At 46.7% G+C, this 20,469-nt stretch overlaps 1 protein-coding gene across 1 annotated transcript; it reads left to right on the plus strand.

Annotated features, from left to right (window-relative positions):
• The first annotated feature begins 16,929 nt into the window (after positions 1-16,929).
• Positions 16,930-19,954, plus strand: LOC121590344. The gene is made up of 3 exons (XM_041909940.1): positions 16,930-17,081; positions 17,238-18,681; positions 19,856-19,954. The coding sequence occupies exons 1-3, from the start codon at positions 16,930-16,932 to the stop codon at positions 19,952-19,954; spliced, it is 1,695 nt and encodes a 564-aa protein (XP_041765874.1).
• The last annotated feature ends 515 nt before the right edge of the window (positions 19,955-20,469 follow it).

A 20,469-nucleotide genomic window follows, 5' to 3' on the forward strand; every position in this document is an offset into this window, starting at 1 on the left:
ACTTCGTGCTTAGAGACGATGTTTTATCTTCTATTTTTATGTTTTTTCTGATGTCCCGCGCATTATAATTGTTGCCAAAATGTTTGAACTCGGCGAATGCTACGTGGTGTGGAAAAACAGTACGATTCATGTAGGAAACAATTTGATTCGTGCATTCATCGTTCTTTGTCAAGCCTTTACTGTTTTCAATGTAAAATGCTATACGGCTGACAAACATTTCTTTTCATTTTTTCATGCTTCATGCTTCAAACTTGGAGCACTCAGTACAACTAGTAATAAGTTTTTAAAAAAGCTGTTTTAAAATCAAGACTATAAAAGAATTTATTTACATTTTCCTTATTTAAAAAGCGCACCTGCTTTTGAATAGCCAGGGGAAAAGCAAAATTCTAGTGATTAGAATAATAATATGAATTCATCTGATATAATCAATATAAGATTTTACTATGTAAATACAAGATTATGAAATATTAGAACTTTCATCGGAAATAATTAACCCACTTCAAAAAGGTATAATAGCGTTTTTTTCTAAATGAACATCCAATCCAATTATTTAAACATTTTTTTATGCAAATAAAAAAGGACTGGCATTCCAAAATGATTGTTTTTATTTTTTTCCGAAATTTCAGTTAACCACAACCGAAAATCTCGGTTAAACGTAAACGTCAAAACAAACCGAAATTTAACCGAAATATTTGCCGAGATGTCAGTTGTGCGGATCTCGGCAAAAATTAACCGAGATTCGGCAAAATTTTTTAAGAGTGTACACAGAAAACTTTTTTTACTGAACTTCAGTAAAATTTTACTGAAATTTTTTCAACTGAAGTTTCAGTAATCCTTTCAGTAAAAAGAATGTTTACTGAATCATTCAGTAATGTCCGGTGCTCACCAAAATGACAGCTCGTTTACTGAAATCTCAGTAAAGCCTTTCTCATATTACTGATTTTTCAGTAATTGGTAGCGATTAAAAAATGACGAAATATTTCATTTAAATTGAGTTTTTATTGATGCGCAAAGATTCCCAGTCGCTCAGTTCATATTAATACATGTTTCGTGTTGTTTTATACAGTTTTTATACTGTATTTTGCCGCCGCAAGTGTAGATGGTTCAGTAAGCGCTCACAGACACCACGCAATTTCAGCAAGCACAGTGGATTCTAGCAAACATTTTACACACCAACACGGCTGCCAATTGTTTTAAATTAATCCCGTAAGCCGAAATATCGCCTGAAATTTCACCAGGGTGCCTGTAAGCGCCTACAAAATCAACTTTTTGCACATCACGAGCAAGTAGATACCGCATTGTTTTGTTTTGATGTTCTGACTGACAGGTCGACTTGACAGAATGAATTGCTGCATTTTCAGTAATTTGTTTTACTGATATTCAGTGAAACGACTAATTTGACACTTATTTTACTGATTTTCAGTAAAATGCGTATTACTGAAATGAATTCAGTAAATTATTTTGCTGAAAGTCAGTAAAAACATGACATTCATGCTGAAAATCAGTAAAATATTCTATTGCTGAACCGTTTCAGTAAAAAACTTTACTGAAGCAGGATGAGAAAATTTGCTGTGCATGTAATAGGTAGGTATAGGTAAATTCAATAAAAGCTCGGAATCGCTTCCGAATAACTTCACCAAAATCAGAAGGCTCCGGAAGATCAAAACTCTTAACTGAGAACCGTCCGCACCTATAGATCCAAAGCCGGTAGTCAGCTGCCGGACCCGTTCGGAGTCGTTCAAAGCTGTCCGGAACCGGCTCCCTAATAGTTCTTGACGGCTCCAAACGACTCCGACCCGAACCGTCGTTTTGATGCAGCCGGAATCGGAGCTGGAGTAGAAATGTATGGAAACTTCTATTAATTATACCTGAGAGTGATCATCAATCGTTCCTCTGGACAAATGTATGGTTTGTTTGTAGGTTGCTTTGTTATAAGATGCTCTATCCTTCTCAGTATGAAGTAAAAAGTTTTAATTGAAACTCTCATAAACTCGAAGAATTTATCTTCTTATTTCAAATGTTCATGAAACAATATGTGGTATTGCCCGATTTTTTCACGTTTTTCCCACAGATCGTTGGTTTTATCGCGCCTTCTTTTTAATAGTAAGAAGCGCAAAGCTATGCTCGAACTGTATAGTTCCGTTTCAGAATCTGAATCCATATAAAAAAACAAAACATATAAGAGTTAAGTTTGGACAAACATTTGTTACAGTGATGATGATGCATATGATGATGAATATGATATTCAATTATAGATTGAATGATGTTTTGGAACACTATATATCTTTAAAACAATTAATGTAGCTTTATCGTTAAAGTGCAGCTGCATGCGTTGATGATGTTGCGAAGATTGGTTAGTGTTACGGCAAGCGTAAAGGCCGGGCGGGTCGAAGCTAGAGGCTGGTATAATTTATCTGTCAAAAAGCGTTTTGGGTCGAGGAGCCTATAATTTTGATCACAAACCAGTAAACAAACAGCTCGGTGAGTATGTTCGATATTTTGTTATATATGTTTTTTGAAAATATGTGGTAATTTAACATACATATTGTATTTCTAGCCATGGAACAAGCAGGAAGCAGTCGACGCAATGAAAAAATAGTAAGTACAACTGTTTTTAACGAAAATTTTGTGTGTGTGTGTGTGTGTGTGTGTGGTGTGGGTGTGTGTGTGTGTGTGAGCTGTTGTCTGTGTGTGTGTGTGTGTGTGTGTGTGTGTGTGTGTGTGTGTGTGTGTGTGTGTGTGTGTGTGTGTGTGTGTGTGTGTGTGTGTGTGTGTGTGTGTGTGTGTGTGTTGTGTGTGTGTGTGTGTGTGTGTGTGTGTGTGTGTGTGTGGTGTGTGTTGTGTGTGTGTGTGTGTGTTGTGTGTGGTGTGTGTGTGTGTGTGTGTGTGTGTGTGTGTGTGTGGTGTGTGTGTGTGTGTGTGTGTGTGTGTGTGTGTGTGTGTGTGTGTGTGTGGTGTGTGTGTGTGGTGTGTGTGTGTGTGTGTGTGTGTGTGGTGTGTGTGTGTGTGTGTGTGTGTGTGTGAGCTGTTGTCTGTGTGTGTGTGAACTGTTGTCTGTGAGTCGCCGGCTCGGCTCGGGGCCGCAATTGTGCTGAACATTTTATTGAAAAATGTAGTGTTTGTAGGTTTCGCAAGTGGTTAATTAATTTGGTGTTGGGTTTGCCCATCTATTTCATCATTTAAACATTGCAGAGTGTGTGAAACTGGTTGTTCGTAGCGGTTTTTAGTATAGAGCGTGTTGTTTTATTCATGAGGAACGGCTTTGTCGTATTGCTTGGTAGAACGTTTTTTTATCAAATTGTAAGCAAAATTTACCGGCCTATTTGTATACATTTAATATAAAAATAGCACGTGTTATTATTATCACTGTGGTTCCGGTGTGACGGCTAGCATGACCGAATTATCACGCGACTATCGACCTTTCTGTTGTTTTAATTTAAATTAAAAAAGGGAAGTATTTAACTGAATTTTCTTTTTCATTCCAGGATCATGAAAAAAGCCTCCGCTTCATTGCCGAGGTGCAAAAGCACCGTGTTTTGTGGGAGAAAATAAATAAAAACTACAAAAATGTAGTTTTGAAGGACGACGCGTGGGCTGCGATAGCGGCCAAGGAGGAGGTTTCGCCACAAGATGCGAAACATCTGTGGTCCCGACTCCTTGGCATTTATCGGACCAACAAGGCCAAGGTTAAGAAGACGACGCAAACCGGTGCAGGTACATGTAGAAAAATATATATATACAGTTAATTTATTATTTCTCATCCCAATTGATTATTGTTTTATTTTAGGCAATGACGACGTGTTCCGGCCACGGTGGTTCGCCTACCATGCGATGTCTTTTGTAGACGAGGCCACCCAAGATGCGGTGCATGTAGACACGGTGAGTATGTTTATACTTATTTTAAATAACTAGTGGTGTGGGTCAACTAGTTTGTTTAATCTTTGGCGTGGAAGCTAATGTCAGCTTTCAAATCAATTTTTTCATAAATGCCTAGTATTGAGCATCAACACATTTGGGTATCCATGATTGATAGATGTTCTCCGACGAACTAGTTGACCTTACTCACTTTCTATTTAACTAACTTAATGCGAAGCTCGTTTGTTATATACATAAAAAAGCTCTCTTTTGCACTTATATAATTAACATTTTGACGAACAAAGTATATCATGGTGGTTTTCCCCATAACACCACAGTAGTATGTGCTTCGTTCGTCAAAGTTTTAATACAAATGAATCATTTCACACACGATGTGTTCCTATGATCCTTAAAATGTACACATATACGGACGATCACGACAAGCAGGAAATGCTGACCAGCGCACCACGTCAACAGCACGATACCAATATGCATAGCCGTCCGGAATCATAGTGCTGACATGACGATGGGTTCTTTCTTCGCTCGTTGTGCAATTGCAATCGGCAATAACAATTGGCAATCGATCGTTGCGCTGGAAGCAGGTGCGTAGTTGATAGACGAGCGTACCCTGCTTGTTACGATCGTCCGTGATACTCCGCTATTTCAGCGGGTCGATGGTCAATTCGTCCGATAATGTGTTTGGGCGAGTCGCTATCGTGTACGTAGCTATAGCTATCGTGTACGTAGCTATAGTTAAGTTTCTCCATGATCAATCTTGAAGAGAATTGATTTTAGAAAGATATTACTGTACATAGTTACGTGCGTATGATTATCGCCACGTTCGTCCACTCGATCCACCAGCAGCAACCAAACACAACAGGCATGTGGCCACGTTTATTCGGCGAGTGAGCTAGTAAACCAGCCAGTTTATCCAGCCGCTAATAGAGCAGGCGAGTAATGCTTAAAAAAATCCGTAGTTGTTGCACTCGCGTACTTAAATGTATATTATTAATAACCATGCTGGTAGTAATGTACAGAATAGTCGGTGTAGTTGTGTTTGCGATTTCATAATTTATTATTAATTTTAATATCCATGGTATTGGTTGGATGGATTTACGTAGAACGATTATGTTTCAAATGGTTTGCAATGTGGTTCCTTATGTCAGCAAGATTTTCTGAAGGTCGGGAAGCAATGTTTTGGAGATCGGTCAAGCCCCCTTCACTTCTCCAATCTCCATCGACTCGTCGCCCGCGAACAACCTTATCAAATGCAGACGGGGGTGTGTATGTGTCCCGCGAAGCATACTTGCGCAAAAAATTGTGCAAGTAAACTGTTGTCAAAACAATGTTTTTGGCAACATCCGGCTGCAGTTGTATGCCTTTGAGCACTCTCCATCGATTCGCTAATATTCCAAGCAAATTTTCAACTGGCATACGACAAGTAGAGTGCATTTTGTTGAATGTACGCTCCATTGAATCAGGAGGATGCACCCCGCTGTACGGTCTTAAGCAGTAATTGGTAAAGGCAAATGCCTTGTCACCGAGAATAAAGTATGGGACTGGGGTTTGGTACGGGACCTTCAATGGCGTTGCTGGTGTAATGTTTAGTTGGTCGTTTTCTAGCTTGTGATACAGCCGTGTGTTTTTAAATATTCCACCGTCCGATATTCCTCCCTTACCACCAGCATCTGCCCATAAAAAGTTATAATCAGCATCGACCACAACCATTAATACAATACTAAAATTTTGTTGATAGTTGTGATATTCGGATCCGCTATTACGAGAGCAAATAATTTCAACGTGCTTCCCATCGATTGCACCTATTGCGTGAGGAAATCTCCATCGCTGCTCAAATCGTCTTGAGATTGCAAGCCATTCTTCTTTGGTAGAGGGTAGCTAAAAGAAAATAAAATAGAGGAATGATTTTAATGCATGTTTTAGTTACTGTATATTTTAGAGCTTATGAGAAACATAAATTATGATTTTAATGTTCATTTTCTTTTTTTTTTTCAGCTTGGCTACGACGATGAGGGCCTCACTCCCCGTTCCCTCGTGGAGGCAGCCTACGCGGTTCCACAATCGTTGGACGACATCGATTGGGATGCCGCGGTTGCTTTCGACCCCGAGCCATTCTCTCCCACTCCTTCTTGCTACCCTTCTGCTTTATCCGTCACTCCTGGCACGATCCGCGAGGGAAACGGTGTGAGTGGGGCCCTCAACAACCGGCTGCAACAACCGGTTTCGGGCGCAACAGGCGCACCGGAAACCGCAGATCCGGACGATTACGGCCGGTACGTGGCCGATGAGCTTCGGCTTATTCCGTCTCCAAAAAGGAGACGCATTATGAGTATTCAGCGGGAGTTATTAGAATCATTAAAAAAAATCTTTAAAAACATAACTTTGAATACTTTTTGAGTTTTGTATATCACATTAGTTACTTGATTCAAGAGCTACGTTCGAGGAAAAAAAAAGTTTCCGTTTTCATATTACATGAACCTTTTAGTAATGGGTGGGTCGACCCGAACCTATCGGGTCGGAGCCATCCGAAAGCGACCCGGAGTCGTTCGGGTCAACCCAAAAGGTATAAGTAGTTTCAGTGGGTGCAAATACTCCGGTAGGTGCGAGAAAGCATTAACGGCTCCGACTCGTAGGTGCTGCGAGTTCGGGTCGGGTCGGGCCACGGTAGGTTCGGTTGCAACGAGTTCGGGTCGACCCGAAAGATCAGTAGGTGCGAGAAAGCATAAGCGACTCTAACCCGTTGGTGCAGCGAGTTCGGGTCGGGTATTGAACCTACCGTGGTAACGCGACACCCTTAGTGCGCCTAGCGTAAGCTAGAGGGCGCTTAAAGGAAATTTGCCTACGTGTAAAAGTACTTCATCCTAAATCTATTAGGGAACGGTCAGAACCTCGCCGCATGCGATTTGCAAGAAAAGAGTTTTCTCGATTTTCTAGCTTTTCAAGATATTATAATGATATTTTTGATATGTTCCTTTCTTTTTTCGGTTGTTATTACACAGAGAGGTACACGCGTTTGTAACATAAAAGAACATATAACTGTATTAACATAAAAGACGTTATTCTAACGTAAAAAGACGAAGACTGTTCCCGGCGTTCCCTTTCCGTGCGCTATCCTTAATTGCCAGTTGCCGAGTGCCGGCGTGTTCGCCGGTCGACCCCGTTGACCGCGCAAACGATGACCCGGATGGATTGCACGCACACATCAACCGATGATCACTCACGCGCCAACGGTGAGTTACTAGTAGCAATCCATCCGGTCCAGGTTAGCTCACAACATCTCCCCCTGTTTAATAAAGACGATACCCTTCGAACCGACGCGGGAGTCTTCTATCTCTAGAAGATCGGCGTGGCGATCGTATCGGCTGCTGACGTCTTTGGACTGCCAAAGGGACTGGACTCAGGGACGGCTGTGCAGGGGATGTGTTGCTTTGCTGCTCCGTTGGTGAAACAACCGTTTCCGCTGTTGCTTTGCCCATTAAAATGTCTAGCGGTAAACGACTTGGCTCTTCAGAATTATTGCTTGATTCACGCACGCTAAGTGAATCACGCCTCCGTAGCTGGTTTACGTGTCGACGATGTACCCGAAAATCATCCGTCTCCACTTCGTACATTACGCTGCCCAGCTCCCGTTTTACTCGTGCAGACACCCATTTCCACGAGTTCCAAACAGCTTTGCATAAACGCGGTCACCACGCTGAAAACGTTTATGAACTAAAACTGCCGGTTCATCTCGTGCCGCAAGAGGAGGTTTTAGCAGTTCCAGAGCCGTTCGAACTTTTTGCCCAAGCATAGCTTCCGCTGGCGATTGTTTATTCTCTAGCACCGGATTGGAAGTCGTACGGTAGGTTTCTAAAAATATGTCAAGAGCTTCCTCACGAGTTGCTCCGCCTTCCTCAATCTTCCTTGTTGACCTCTTGAAAGTATCTACGAAGCGCTCGGCCTGCCCGTTTGACTGGGGATGAAATGGCGCCGTTGTGATGTGCTGAATACCACGACTGCTGCAATACGCTGAAAATTCAGCACTGATGAATTGCGGTCCATTATCGCTGACCAGTGTTTCTGGGTATCCGAATCTCGCGAAAATGCTTCTTAGTACTGCGATGGTTACTCTGGTTGTTGTTGTTCGCATTTTTACCACTTCTGGCCACTTCGTGTGCGCATCTACCGCTATCAAAAAGTAATCACCTTCGAACGGCCCGGCGAAATCGATGTGAATACGCTGCCACGGCTTCTTTGTCCTAGGCCAGGACATCGGTATCTCGCGTCGCGAGGACTTTGACGCTATCGCGCAAGCATGGCATGTTTTAACATAGTCTACTACATCTCCGTCTATTGACGGCCAATAGACATAACTCCGAGCTATGGATTTCATCCTCTGGATTCCTGGGTGCCCTTCATGCAGCTGTTTTAGGCACCGCTGCTGAAGTTTGGTTGGGATTACCACCCTTTCCCCGAACAGATGGAACCTCGGACAGTGGTGAGGGCCTCGCCTCTGTGGTAGAAGCAAGCCAATTCTGTAGCGTAGGTGATGTTTTGGGGCCACCCATCCATGATGTAGTTGTATACCTGTCGCAGCACCGGATCGGATGCCGTGGCCTTCGCAACGTCACTAAAATTGAGTGGAAATATATTAATTGAATTTAGTGCTACGTATCTTACGTCATCTTCCAACTCAGCGCTTGCGATGATGTATTCCGGATCCGGTTTTGCGTGCTCATTAATCAGTCTCGAAAGCACGTCCGCATTGCCAAACTTCTCGGTCTGCACATATTCGATGCTGAAATCATACATTTGCAACTGCAATGCAAATCGCTGCAATCTGTTGGCTGTGTACACCGGAATACCTTTGCTAGACCCAAAAATCCGAAGCAAAGGTCGATGGTCGGTCTGTAGTCGAAAAAGGCGCCCAAACAGCATCTTGTGATATTTCTTCACAGCAAAGATAATGGCCAATCCTTCGCGGTCGATCTGACTGTAGTTGGCTTCGGCCTTCGTGAGGGCTAGACCTATCGACGAAGCATCTGCAGACACAACTATTTCCGCATTTGGGTCGTAATGCGTGAGCAGCAAATCAGACGATAACAGCTTAAACCTTTTGAAAGATTGCTCACACTTGTGCGTCCATACAAAATTTCTGTCGTTCTTCAGTAGTTCATCCAGCGGGTATCGGAGCTCTCGCATCTTCGGTAGGAATTTACCATAATAGTTCACGGCTCCTAAAAAGGACCGAACTTCGCTCACGTTTGTTGGTGCTGGCGTTTTGCGTATAACGTCGATCTTCGCTGGGTTTAGCCTAAGACCCTGTCTATCGATCACAAAGCCCATGTACTCAATCTGCACCATTTAAAATGAGCATTTTTCCGCACGGATTGTAAATCCGTAGTCCTTTATACGACGGAAAAGATTGAGGAGGTTCTCATCATGCTCGCGTTCTGTTCTACCTCGGGGAATCGACTCTCCCATTTTCCAGATTCAGCTTCGATTCTATTACAGAAATGGTCCATCGGTACAGAACCAAACTCAAATAGCTCTATTAAATCGGCTCCCAGAAGCTGCAAATCAGAAGCTATTACCCGTATTACGGCAACCCTCGTTATGTCCCCAATCCTTACCTGAGCAGAGAATTCATCATCCAGCTGAAGGTGAGAACCAGACTCTGTTCTCGCATGGACTTCTACCGGTCTCAATGTTGGCTCATCAAGCTGCTGCCAAATTTTTCGTCCAATGACAGTTATATCGGAGCCGGTGTCTAGCGGTAGGCGAACCCTGTAGCGATTGACAAAATCGCTGGTTACAAAATCCTTCTCAGTGGCCCCTTCTCCCGCAATCACAACACTTGTGTAGGGCAAACGGGCACTCCCTGGCCCAGTGTGGATCGCCACACAACCAACAAGATCTGGACGGCTTGCTTGTTCCCTCGAAATTCTTCCGCTGCTGATTCTGCTGCCTTTGCTGAAATCTACGCACCTGTGTTTGTTGTTTCTGTTGCTACACTTTACTTCTACTTGCTCTGTGTATCGCTAGGACTTTCTCCTCCGCCTGAGTAGCGATCACGGCGCTGTCCACCTTTAGACTGGAGATTCGCTCACACTCAGCGGAGAGTTTTTCCAACGTGACGTCGGCTCTCTCCTCGATGCGGGAGAGCAATCTCGTCCTCACGTCTGCATCGGCATCGTCCTTCAAACCGCATACCAGTATCAAGCACTTGAACTGCTCTTCGCTCATCGCCGATAGCTGAAAATTAACACAAGAGCGGTTCACGCGGCAGACAAACGACAACAGGTCTTCATTGCGTGATTTAATCAGCTGCAAGCATTTATATCGCTTGCTCACGAGGGTTTCCGCTCTCCCAAATAGATCGGTCAGCTTCTTAATCGTTTCATCAAACGGTACATCACGAGGGACACTTGGCAGTATGAAGCTGGCGTAGCGCGCGTATTCTGCAGGGCCCAGCTTGCGTACCAGCAAGCGCACTTTCGCTGTATCATCAAGACGAGAGGCATCTTGCGCGAAAAGATCCTCATATCGGGCAAACCACGTAGCAAAGGTGATATCTGACTCCGCCTCATAGCGGAATTCCATGATGCTGCCCGACAACGCTTCCATGATGAGTTCGGGATTGCAGGGTGCAACGGCCTGTGAGGGAACAGACTGGCTCGGCTGTGATAGTGACTGTGGCTGTTGCAGCATACGCGTAATGAGCTGTTGCTGCTGCTGCATCTGTTGCTGCTGCTGCTGCATCTGCTGTTGCATTAGCTGCATCATCTGCATCATCATCGCCGAATCGGTGGTGGGCGCTGGAACTGCGGCTGGCGATGGCTGCGAAGCTGCATTCTGCGATGGCGGTTGCACCATCGACGCTTGCCCTTCGCTGGTGGGCGGCAAAAGATGCTGCGACGGGGCAAACGCACTCGCACGCAGCAGGGATGCTCTTCTCTGGTCCACTTCCATAGAGAAGTCCGGTGTACCATTTTCGCCGATGTTCATCCTTCTACGCTTCGCTCGCGGTCGCGTAATTTTTTTTTTTTTTTACTGAACAGCACTAAATTCGCACACAACTAATCACAAGCCTTTTTCTGTTTTTTGTTTTTTTACTCCTCGTTGCCACTGATATGTTCCTTTCTTTCTTCGGTTGTTATTACACAGAGAGGTACACGCGTTTGTAACATAAAAGAACATATAACTGTATTAACATAAAAGACGTTATTCTAACGTAAAAAGACGAAGACTGTTTCCCGCCGTTCCCTTTCCGTGCGCTATCCTTAATTGCCAGTTGCCAAGTGCCGGCGTGTTCGCCGGTCGACCCCGTTGACCGCGCAAACGATGACCCGGATGGATTGCACGCACACATCAACCGTTGATCACTCACGCGCCAACGGTGAGTTACTAGTAGCAATCCATCCGGTCCAGGTTAGCTCACAACAATTTTGTTGGTTCTTTATAAAGATAATCATTATTTGATATGATTTTAGACACTTGACATCTGAAATAAAATCGCTTGCGGCAGATTCGCAGGTGCTGTCATTAACGTCAAATCCCATACAAAAGCTTGCGACAAAATCGCATGCGGCGAAGTTCTGACCGCTGCCTTACGCAGCGCGAACTGCTGTAGATTGGTATCGTGCAGCTCGAATCCGCGTGCGGCAGCTCGAATTCCCATTATTCTGCAGTATATAAGCAAGTTTTTTTCCTGAATAAATTTAGTCAAGTTCCAGAGTTCAAAGCAGCAACATCGTGTCTTCATCATTTTCAAAACTTCCTCTTCATCATTAGCATTTGGTCCTTCGAACCGGATCAGTGAGCAAGTGATCCACAGTTCGCGTTTAGGGAAGTTTGTGAAAAGTAAAGTTTGTGTTTGAAAGTGAATTTATGCCCATTGACCATTCTCCCGTCAAAGAAGTGGTTCCAGCGGCCAACGACATGGAGGAAAGCCAAAGTTCCACCTTTAGAGAATTGGCTCCGTTCTAGACGTCACCAAATTGAACCGCCAACGCACTCACCTGGAGTGGCAGCTTGACCGTCTAGAACAGACGTTCGTCAAACACAGCACCGACGTTTACTCGCTGAAAACTATAGCAGACCGAGTGAAGGTGCTTGCTTTGGACTACAAACAATGGTGCGACTCGATCTTGGACGTTGTGAGCTCCGACCAGGCACAGGAGGCAATCGAGCGATATGGCGTGTGTAAGCACAAGGAGGCGCGTAGTAGGCGTTTGTGAGTGCAGCTTTTACAATGTCTTTATTTTCACCCAAAGATTAGCGAATGTTGAAGTTCATGTACGTAAGCAAATCTATTCAGTCAACCAAAGTAAGAAAAAAAGAAAAAAAGAAAAAACTACAAAAAAGTTTCGCCTATCGCTCTCTGCCAACTCGTTCCCTGCTCGCACACTTGCCGAATGCCCTGGCATGTCCCGAACCACTTCCCTTTCGGCCTCTCGAGCACTCACAGTGCACACGTGTGGGTGTTCATCGCGTTCCGGCCACGATCGGGTTCGCCCGATCATTTCTACTCTCGCTGCACATTTCGCCCGGTTTGGTAGATAGTTGCAGGGCTCGCCTTAGTTCTTTTCGTAACATCCCCCAGCCCGTGACCAATACGCTATTGGTCACCCTTTCTTATCTCTAATAAGGCAAGTTTAGCCACCGGCCTTCTGAGGGTCCCTGTGCTTGTTCGCACCCAAGCTTGTCGTGTCCGCCCGTCGGCTCCCGAAACCACTCGTTATACTAGCCCTCTCTTCCACTGATTCCTAACGCCACCGTCGACTATCAGAACCATGTCTCCTACCTCAATCTCTCTCACAGCCTCAAACCATTTGCTTTGCCGCGCCAACACCGGAAGATACTCTTTTATCCACCGTCTCCAAAATCCGTCCAGGATATGTTGCACCATTTTCCAGTTGCTCCGTAACCCCGTCTGAAGGCTAGTCGGTGCCACCGGTCTCTGCTTCACTCCCGATGAACTGCCCAGCAAGAAGTGGTTAGGAGTAAGAGGCTCCTGATCCGCCGATTCCATCGGGATGTACGTCAGAGGGTGGGTGTTGATCATTCCCTCCGCTTCCACTATCACCGTAAGCAGCGTCTCATCATCGGGTGTACGCTGTAGTTGCGTCATCGTACTCAGCGCAGCCTTCACCGATCACACCATGCATTCCCATACCCCTCCCATATGGGGTTCGCCAGGGGGGTTGAATGTCCATCGGCTGTTCGTGTTGGTGAAGGTCGCAGCTAAGGCATCGTTGCGCTCGTCGATTTCCTTCCTTAACTGCTGGCTGGCTCCCACGAAATTCGTCCCGTTGTCGCTGAACACCTCGACAGGAGCGCCTCTCCTGGCCACAAAGCGTCGCACTGCCAAAATACAGGAATCTGTGGAAGGACTACTCACAACTTTTAAATGAATTGCTCTTATGGTTAGGCATGTGAAAAGCGCCACCCATCGTTTCTCCTGTGCTCTTCCTCTCCTCACCAACAGCGGTCCAAAGTAGTCCAGTCCCACAAATGTGAACGGCCTCACGGATGCAGTGAGCCGCTGTTTCGGTAATGGAGCCATCGGGGGGATCTGTGGCAATTTTCGTCGAATATGGCAGAACACGCATTGCCGAACCACTTTTGAAACCAACCGTCTCATCTTTGGGATCTGGAAATACTGCCTCAGTTCGTTCACCACGGTTTCGTTATTGGCGTGTCGAAACCGGCGATGAAATTTGTCCACCAGCAGGTGGGTTATCCATGCGTCACGTGGCAATACGATTGGGTACCTGGCATCATATGGCAGTTCCGGAGCTGCTCCAATCCGTCCCCGCATGCGTAAAACACCACGCTCATCCGCGTAGGGTAAGAGGCCATAGATAGGACTTTCCTTAGGCACGGTACTCCTTCCTGTTCCCTCACCGACACTCAGGACTTGTACTTCATCCTGAAAATATTCCCCTTGCGCTTGCCTCCACGCAATCGTCTCCGCTCTCTCCAATTCTTCTTGAGAGAGGATCCCAAGGTTTAGAGGGGCTCCTCCCACCTTTCTCATCAAATTGTCCACGTACCTGACAATCCACGCCAACGTCCTGATCATCCTTTCCAGGCGGCTGAAGCGTTCAGCTTTTAGAGGAAGAAGTCCAGGATTCAACTTCTCGCGGTGAAGGTTGACCCGCCGTATCTCTTCCTCAGGAGTAGTTGAATCGAGTCTTCTCGTCGGCCAAGACTCTTCATCCTGCAGCAGAAATGAGGGACCCTGGCGCCAAATGCCATCCCAGTTGAAGTTCGCACGCCCTTTCCATTTGGTAACTTCGTCTGCTGGATTGTCCTGAGTGGGCACCCATCGCCACTCATTCACGTTGGTGTTCTCCTGAATCTCTGCCACTCTATTCGCGACAAATGGCCTGTAATTCCTAGGGTCGGCATGTATCCATGATAGCGCCACCGTGCTGTCCGTCCAGAGCACCCGTTTTTTCATAGGAATCGGGTGATGCTGTTCTGTGGACTTCAGAAGCCGTGCACCTAACAAGCAGGCTTGTAACTCCATCTTTGGTATCGTCAAGGGCTTCAGAGGGGCAACCTTTGCCTTTCTGCACAGCATGGTACAATGCGGTTCTCCTTCAGAATCGACGACCCGTAAATACAGCACGCATGCGTACGCTAGCTGGCTGGCATCCACAAACAAGTGTAGCTCTGCATTCTCGTACACTTTTTCTCGTGTCTCCGGGAAGTAGCACCTCGGAATCCTAAGCTGGGCTATCAGAGGAAAAATATCCACCCATCTACGCCAATCTCGCATTGGACCGGGACTGATGGCCTCATCCCAACCGGTACCAGCTCGCCAAAGGTCTTGAATCAAGATCCTGGATGGTGAAATGTGCCAACAGTCCGAGCGGATCAAAAAGTGACATCACGCATTTGAGCACTTCTCGCTTGGTGGGGGTACGCTCCGTCTCAAATATCTCCGCCATTCCAACACACGTCTGCGTGTAAAAGGACAATTGGTCCAAACTCGGGTTCCACCGCAACCCGAGCACACGTTCTCCATCATCCGCCGTAGACATCAAACTCTTCATACCGAGACTGGAGCTTTCGCCGCTCAGTCGATCCAAAACAACCGGATTGTAGGAAATCCAGTTCCGGAGTACGAACCCGCCGTTCGAGAAGATTCCCCTGACTTCTCTCGATACTCGACTGGCTTCTTCGAGTGTTCCGAAGCTATCCAAATAGTCGTCGACATACGTGCTGGTCAAGATGCCACCTACGGTACGAGGATATTTCTCGGCATGTTCCCTGGCGTTCCGGTTTTTCACGTATTGTGCGGTGGCTGGGGAGCAGGCTGACCCAAAGGTAACGACGTCCACGAAATACGTTGCGAAATCGTCAGCAGGATCTTCCCGCCACAGGAACCGCTGCGCATGCTTGTCTTCGTCGCGCATGCGTATTTGCAGGAACATTTCTTTGACGTCCGCGCACACCGCTATCCCGTACATTTGAAACCGGAACAGCACCCCTGGCAAAGAAATTAACTCGTCCGGCCCCTTCAGCAACATGTCATTTAGGGACGTACCTTGTACCTTAGCAGCGGCGTCCCAGATGATGTGCACCTTCCCTGGCTTCTTCGAATTGGTAACCACTCCCAACGGCAGGTACCATATTCGCTTCGAATTACTCTCGGAAAGTTCAGCAGACGTCGCCTTGTGGATGTAACCCTTTTCCATCATATCGGCTATGTGATGGTGATCCACGGTTTTCAGCTTAGGGTCACGTTCCATCCTTCTTTCCAGGCATTCCAGCCTGCGACGCGCCATACCCAAGCTCGAAGGAAGCTCCACGTTGTCTGTCTTCCACAACAGACCGCTTTCAAGCCGATTACCAATCCGCACCGTCGTTGTTTCCAGGATCGTCAGTGCCCTTCGTTCATCTGGATCAGGCACGTCACTGGAGACAGTCCTGAGTTGCTCCAACTCATAAAACTTGCGTAAGGCCCCCTGGATGGTGGAGTTTTCGTCTGATGCTCCACACTCGCACATATGTAGCACCCTTCCGATTTGGCTTCCAGCAGTCTTCCCATACACGCACTATCCAAGCCGAGTCTTCACGGCAACCGGTTCCCCTGCAAGGCCTTCACGCGTCTTCAGCGGCACCGCCAATCGAAGGTTGTCCAACCCGATCAACAACTGTGGCCGAGCGTCACGCTACTCCGGCAATGGCAGCTGCTTAAGATGGTCCCATCTCTCGTCATCCATCGTGAAAGTTTGCTGTGGGAGGCTAAGGCTGGTGACAGTCCGCACAGCTTTCAGATTGAACCTTTTGTCGACGTCACAGGGCCAATCTGCAAATCGATCATCATCGACGCCGGCTCGACCCTAGTCGTATCACCTGTCCACTTGATACATAGAGGTCGTCTTTCTCCCTTCACCCCTAACTGCTTTGCCAGGTCTTCGTCCATCAGCGTCATTGACGAGCCTTCGTCCAGGAACGCGAAGGTATTTATCATCACACCGGGTCCATACGCTGTTACTGGAACGATTCTAAAAAGCGCTGACATCGGATTCGACTGATGATAATTATTTATTACCTGGTGCATCTGATTTCCACTGGCTCTCGGGAATTGCCGCCGTTCTCGGTCTGCAGTAGAAGGCGAGCCTATTGATGCATCGGGGTCGTGTAGAAGCGCATGATATCGGTATGCACAATCGTTGATTCCACAACGAGAGCGATTTTTGCGATCGCCAATTGTGCTTCTCCAGGCAGCTAAAGCACACCGATAGCTCACGCGCTCGCCTCCATCGATCCTTTACCGGCAGTCCTCGAAAATTAGTGCATGTCGACAATACATGCCCCGCGACGTTACAGGATACACACTGCCTTTCAGCCGCGCTGGACGTTGTCGCTCCATCTGGATCCACGTGCGCGTGGACGTAGCCCTTCGTAGGCCTTCCCTTGCTGCTCCCGCGCACTGAGGGAGAGTCAATCGTCGTCAGCCTCGCAGCGTCTTTGGCCAAATCCTCCATGTAGTCGCTGAATGCTCCATCAACGAGTTCTACCTGTCTTCCTCAGTCCCTTACCCACTGTTGCATCCAGATGGACAACAGTGTTGTGTTGCTGCAAACCGTGCTGGTCCAGGTAGAGGACAATCACGGACGATGTCATCTAGTACGTGCCTTGCTGGATTCCGAAGCACAACTCAACATCGTTACCGAGCGCCTTACTCAACAGCTGGGTGTGGCGAAACGGCAAGAGAATCATCGCATAGGAGGAATCGGAGAAGTTTCCGTGACGTCACAACATCCGGCTTGTTAAGGATCCATTGTTTAGACAGCGTCCGGAAAGTTCCACGTACTCAGCAAGCTCACTCGTGAGATCCCATCAAGCCGTATCAACACAAGCAGCTGGCAGATACCTCGTCAAGTTCAGCTAGCCGATCCTTCGTTTCACAGTCTTGGCCCGATCGACCTCATCATCGGCGCAGAGCTGTACTACGAAGTCGTTAAGGAAGGACTCATCAAGCTATCCCACGAAAGAGTGACACTACAAAACACTGCTTTCGGTTGGGTGATAGCAGGTAGAGTCAATGTACCATCACCATCTTCATCCATCGTGGGACACGTCTGCAGTAATAGCATCGAAGAGCAGCTGAGCAAATTCTGGGAGCTGGAGTCATGCCGAGCTACCAGCACATTATCAGTCGAGAAGAGCAATTGTGAGAAACAGTTCGCAGCCACCACCACCAGAGACACCGACGGTCGATTCATCGTGCAGCTACCGAAGCGAGAGGAGAAGCTGGCTCTTCTTGGGGATTCGAAAGGGATAGCTACACGCCGGTTCCTTGCCTTGGAACGTCGGCTATCCTCGAATGCCTCATTGAAGACAGCTTACACACAGTTCATCGAGGAGTACGCAGAACTTCAGCACATGACAGAAGTAGCCGAGAGCGATGCTACAACTTCCTCACCATCATACTATCTTCACTGCATCGTGCGACCAGATAGTACCATCACTAAACTCCGAGTGGTGTTCGACGCTTCGTGTGCAACAGACACCGGAACATCTTTAAACGATGCACTGATGATCCGACCCACTATCCAAGACGACCTGATGTCCATTCTATTGTGGTTTAGAATGTCAAAATTTGCCCTGGTAGCAGACATCGAGAAGATGTACCGGCAAATCAACATAGCTGCCATTGATCGTCCGCTGCAACGAATCCTGTGGCGAAATTCTCCAATCGGGCCGATACGGACGTTCCAGCTCAACACCGTCACCCACGGCACATCATGTGCTCCGTATTTGGCCACCAAAACCCTGCAAGTGCTATCTCAGGTCGGAGCTAGCACCCATCGCGAAGCGGCAACCATCCTCGGACGAGACTTCTACATGGACGACATACTGACTGGCGTAAACAGCATTCCCGAGGGTCAACGAGTATGTCAGCAACTCATCGATCTCCTGGGTTCTGGTGGATTCTGCTTGCGGAAATGGGCCACCAACAACAGGCAGATCTTCGAACATCTGTCCCAGCATCTGCAAGATGAAAGGACAATTCTCAACTTGGATGCAAAGTCACCGATCATCAAGACACTCGGACTGAAGTGGAACGTTTCCACCGACGCCTTTGTGTTCAACATCCCACGCTGGAAAGCAGATAACATCATCAACATCAAAAGAAACGCGCTTTCGGATGTGGCAAAACTGTTCGACCCAATCAGACTGGTTGAACCAGTTATCATCCAAGCCAAGCTGTTTCTTCAAGAGCTGTGCAGATGTCAGATCGCCTGGGACGAGCCGTTGACACCAGCACTACAAAACCGATGGCTCCTGTTTCGCGAGAAGTTGGTCATGCTACAAACGATCCACATTCCACGCTGGCTCTTAACCGATCAACGAGCAACGAATCTACAAATGCATTGCTTTTGTGATGCATCCGAGAAGGATATACTTGCGTTCGATTGCGATTTTATTGCATACGGAGCGGCGATTTACTTGCGTTCGACCAACACCGATGGACGTGTGACAACCAACCTCATCACTGCAAAATCCAAAGTGGCACCACTAGCAGATTCCCGTAAGCAAAAGCGTGTTTGCTTACCCCGACTGGAGCTTTCTGTAGCTTTGCTACTGGCACACTCGTACGAGAAAGTGTCAGACGCCTTGAAGCTACAGGTCGAGACCATCTTTTGGTCTTTTTCAAATACCCATAGCGCCCAAAGATGCTGCAAAAACCATTCAACATCTAAGGGGCATTAGGAACACTTAAGAATGCCAATGGGGCTCACAAATAGCTCGTCAACATTTCAAAAACTTATGAACACGGTGCTCTACACAATTCAACCAATCAAAACCTTTTGTTAGCACGTTTTTGTGTTAACTGTGTTGGCTGCGTGAAAAATGTAAACAACACAACTGCTGCCACCTAGCGACCAAGATATGAAGATAAACCATTTTAGAAAAGGTGCCGCTAGGTGGCGTAAAGGTTGTTATTAACTGAAAGAGGCAAACATATACATTACGAAACAGATGAGGAGACAATATCCAGTATCCGGCCATACACCCCGTTAAAGGTCGAGCATAAGGGCATAGACAGGAAACGGCGCGAAATTATTGCCAGTAGCAAAAACGAGTCTCCGGTCTCTAAAGCCGGTCTCGTAGTACAGTCGTCAACTCGTACGACTTAACAACATGCCCGTCATGGGTTCGAGCCCCAAATGTACCGTGCCGCCATACGTAGGAATGACTATCCTGCTATGGGGGGTAATCAATAAGTCACTGAAAGCCAAGCCCTCAAGTGGGGTACAGGCAGGCCTTGACCGACAACGGTTGTTGAGCCAAAGAGAAAAAAAAAGCAAAAACGAGTGTGATCGGATAAGTTTAAAATATAGAATTCGCATCAACGTTAAAGATCACTATCTTATTTAAAACACCCCGGAAGAAATTTTTACCGAAGTAACAAAGTTTTAAACTTACACACTTGTATTTTCGCGAGTTATTAATTTACTGCATAAAAATGCAGAGTGAAGAAAATCTCTTCGATTATGGTGCCTGCGATAAGACGAACACCGTGGACGATATGGACGGTGCTGTGCGACGGTTGCGCGAAGTGGTACCGTAAAATCCCAACTCGAATCTGGAAAATGTTTAATGGGTGACAAGACAGCCAACATACATTTTCCAGTTTCAAGTTGGGATTTTACGCGTTCAAAACCTAGTGTTACCAAATCGAAAAGAGTTTACGGATTCGAATTGTATGTGTTACGTTACGATGTTGAGCTGGATTGAGAAACCCTGTAACCAACATGGCCTACGACGGTGCTTATCGCGATTCCGATGCGAGATAAATGGGTGCGAGGCTCGCCATAACGCTTTGCTGAATTTTCCATCAGCGACACATTGTGCAGAACTACTGGCGCATAATGGCACAACGAAGTCTAGTGTGCTGTTCCGAATCGTACCAGTCGTAGTGCACCATGGACCGTAAAGCGTAGAAACTCTGGCTTTCCTGGATAAAGGTTCATCCTAAACCTTGATGGAAATCAGCCTTGCCAACACCCTTGGCGTAAGCGAAAGATCAGAGCCATTAAACTAAGCTGGACAGCTGATGTGACGAGAAAGGAGAATGCATCGTTG

This window comes from Anopheles merus, chromosome X, assembly GCF_017562075.2.
Source record: "Anopheles merus strain MAF chromosome X, AmerM5.1, whole genome shotgun sequence".
NCBI classification, from domain to species: domain Eukaryota; kingdom Metazoa; phylum Arthropoda; class Insecta; order Diptera; family Culicidae; genus Anopheles; species Anopheles merus.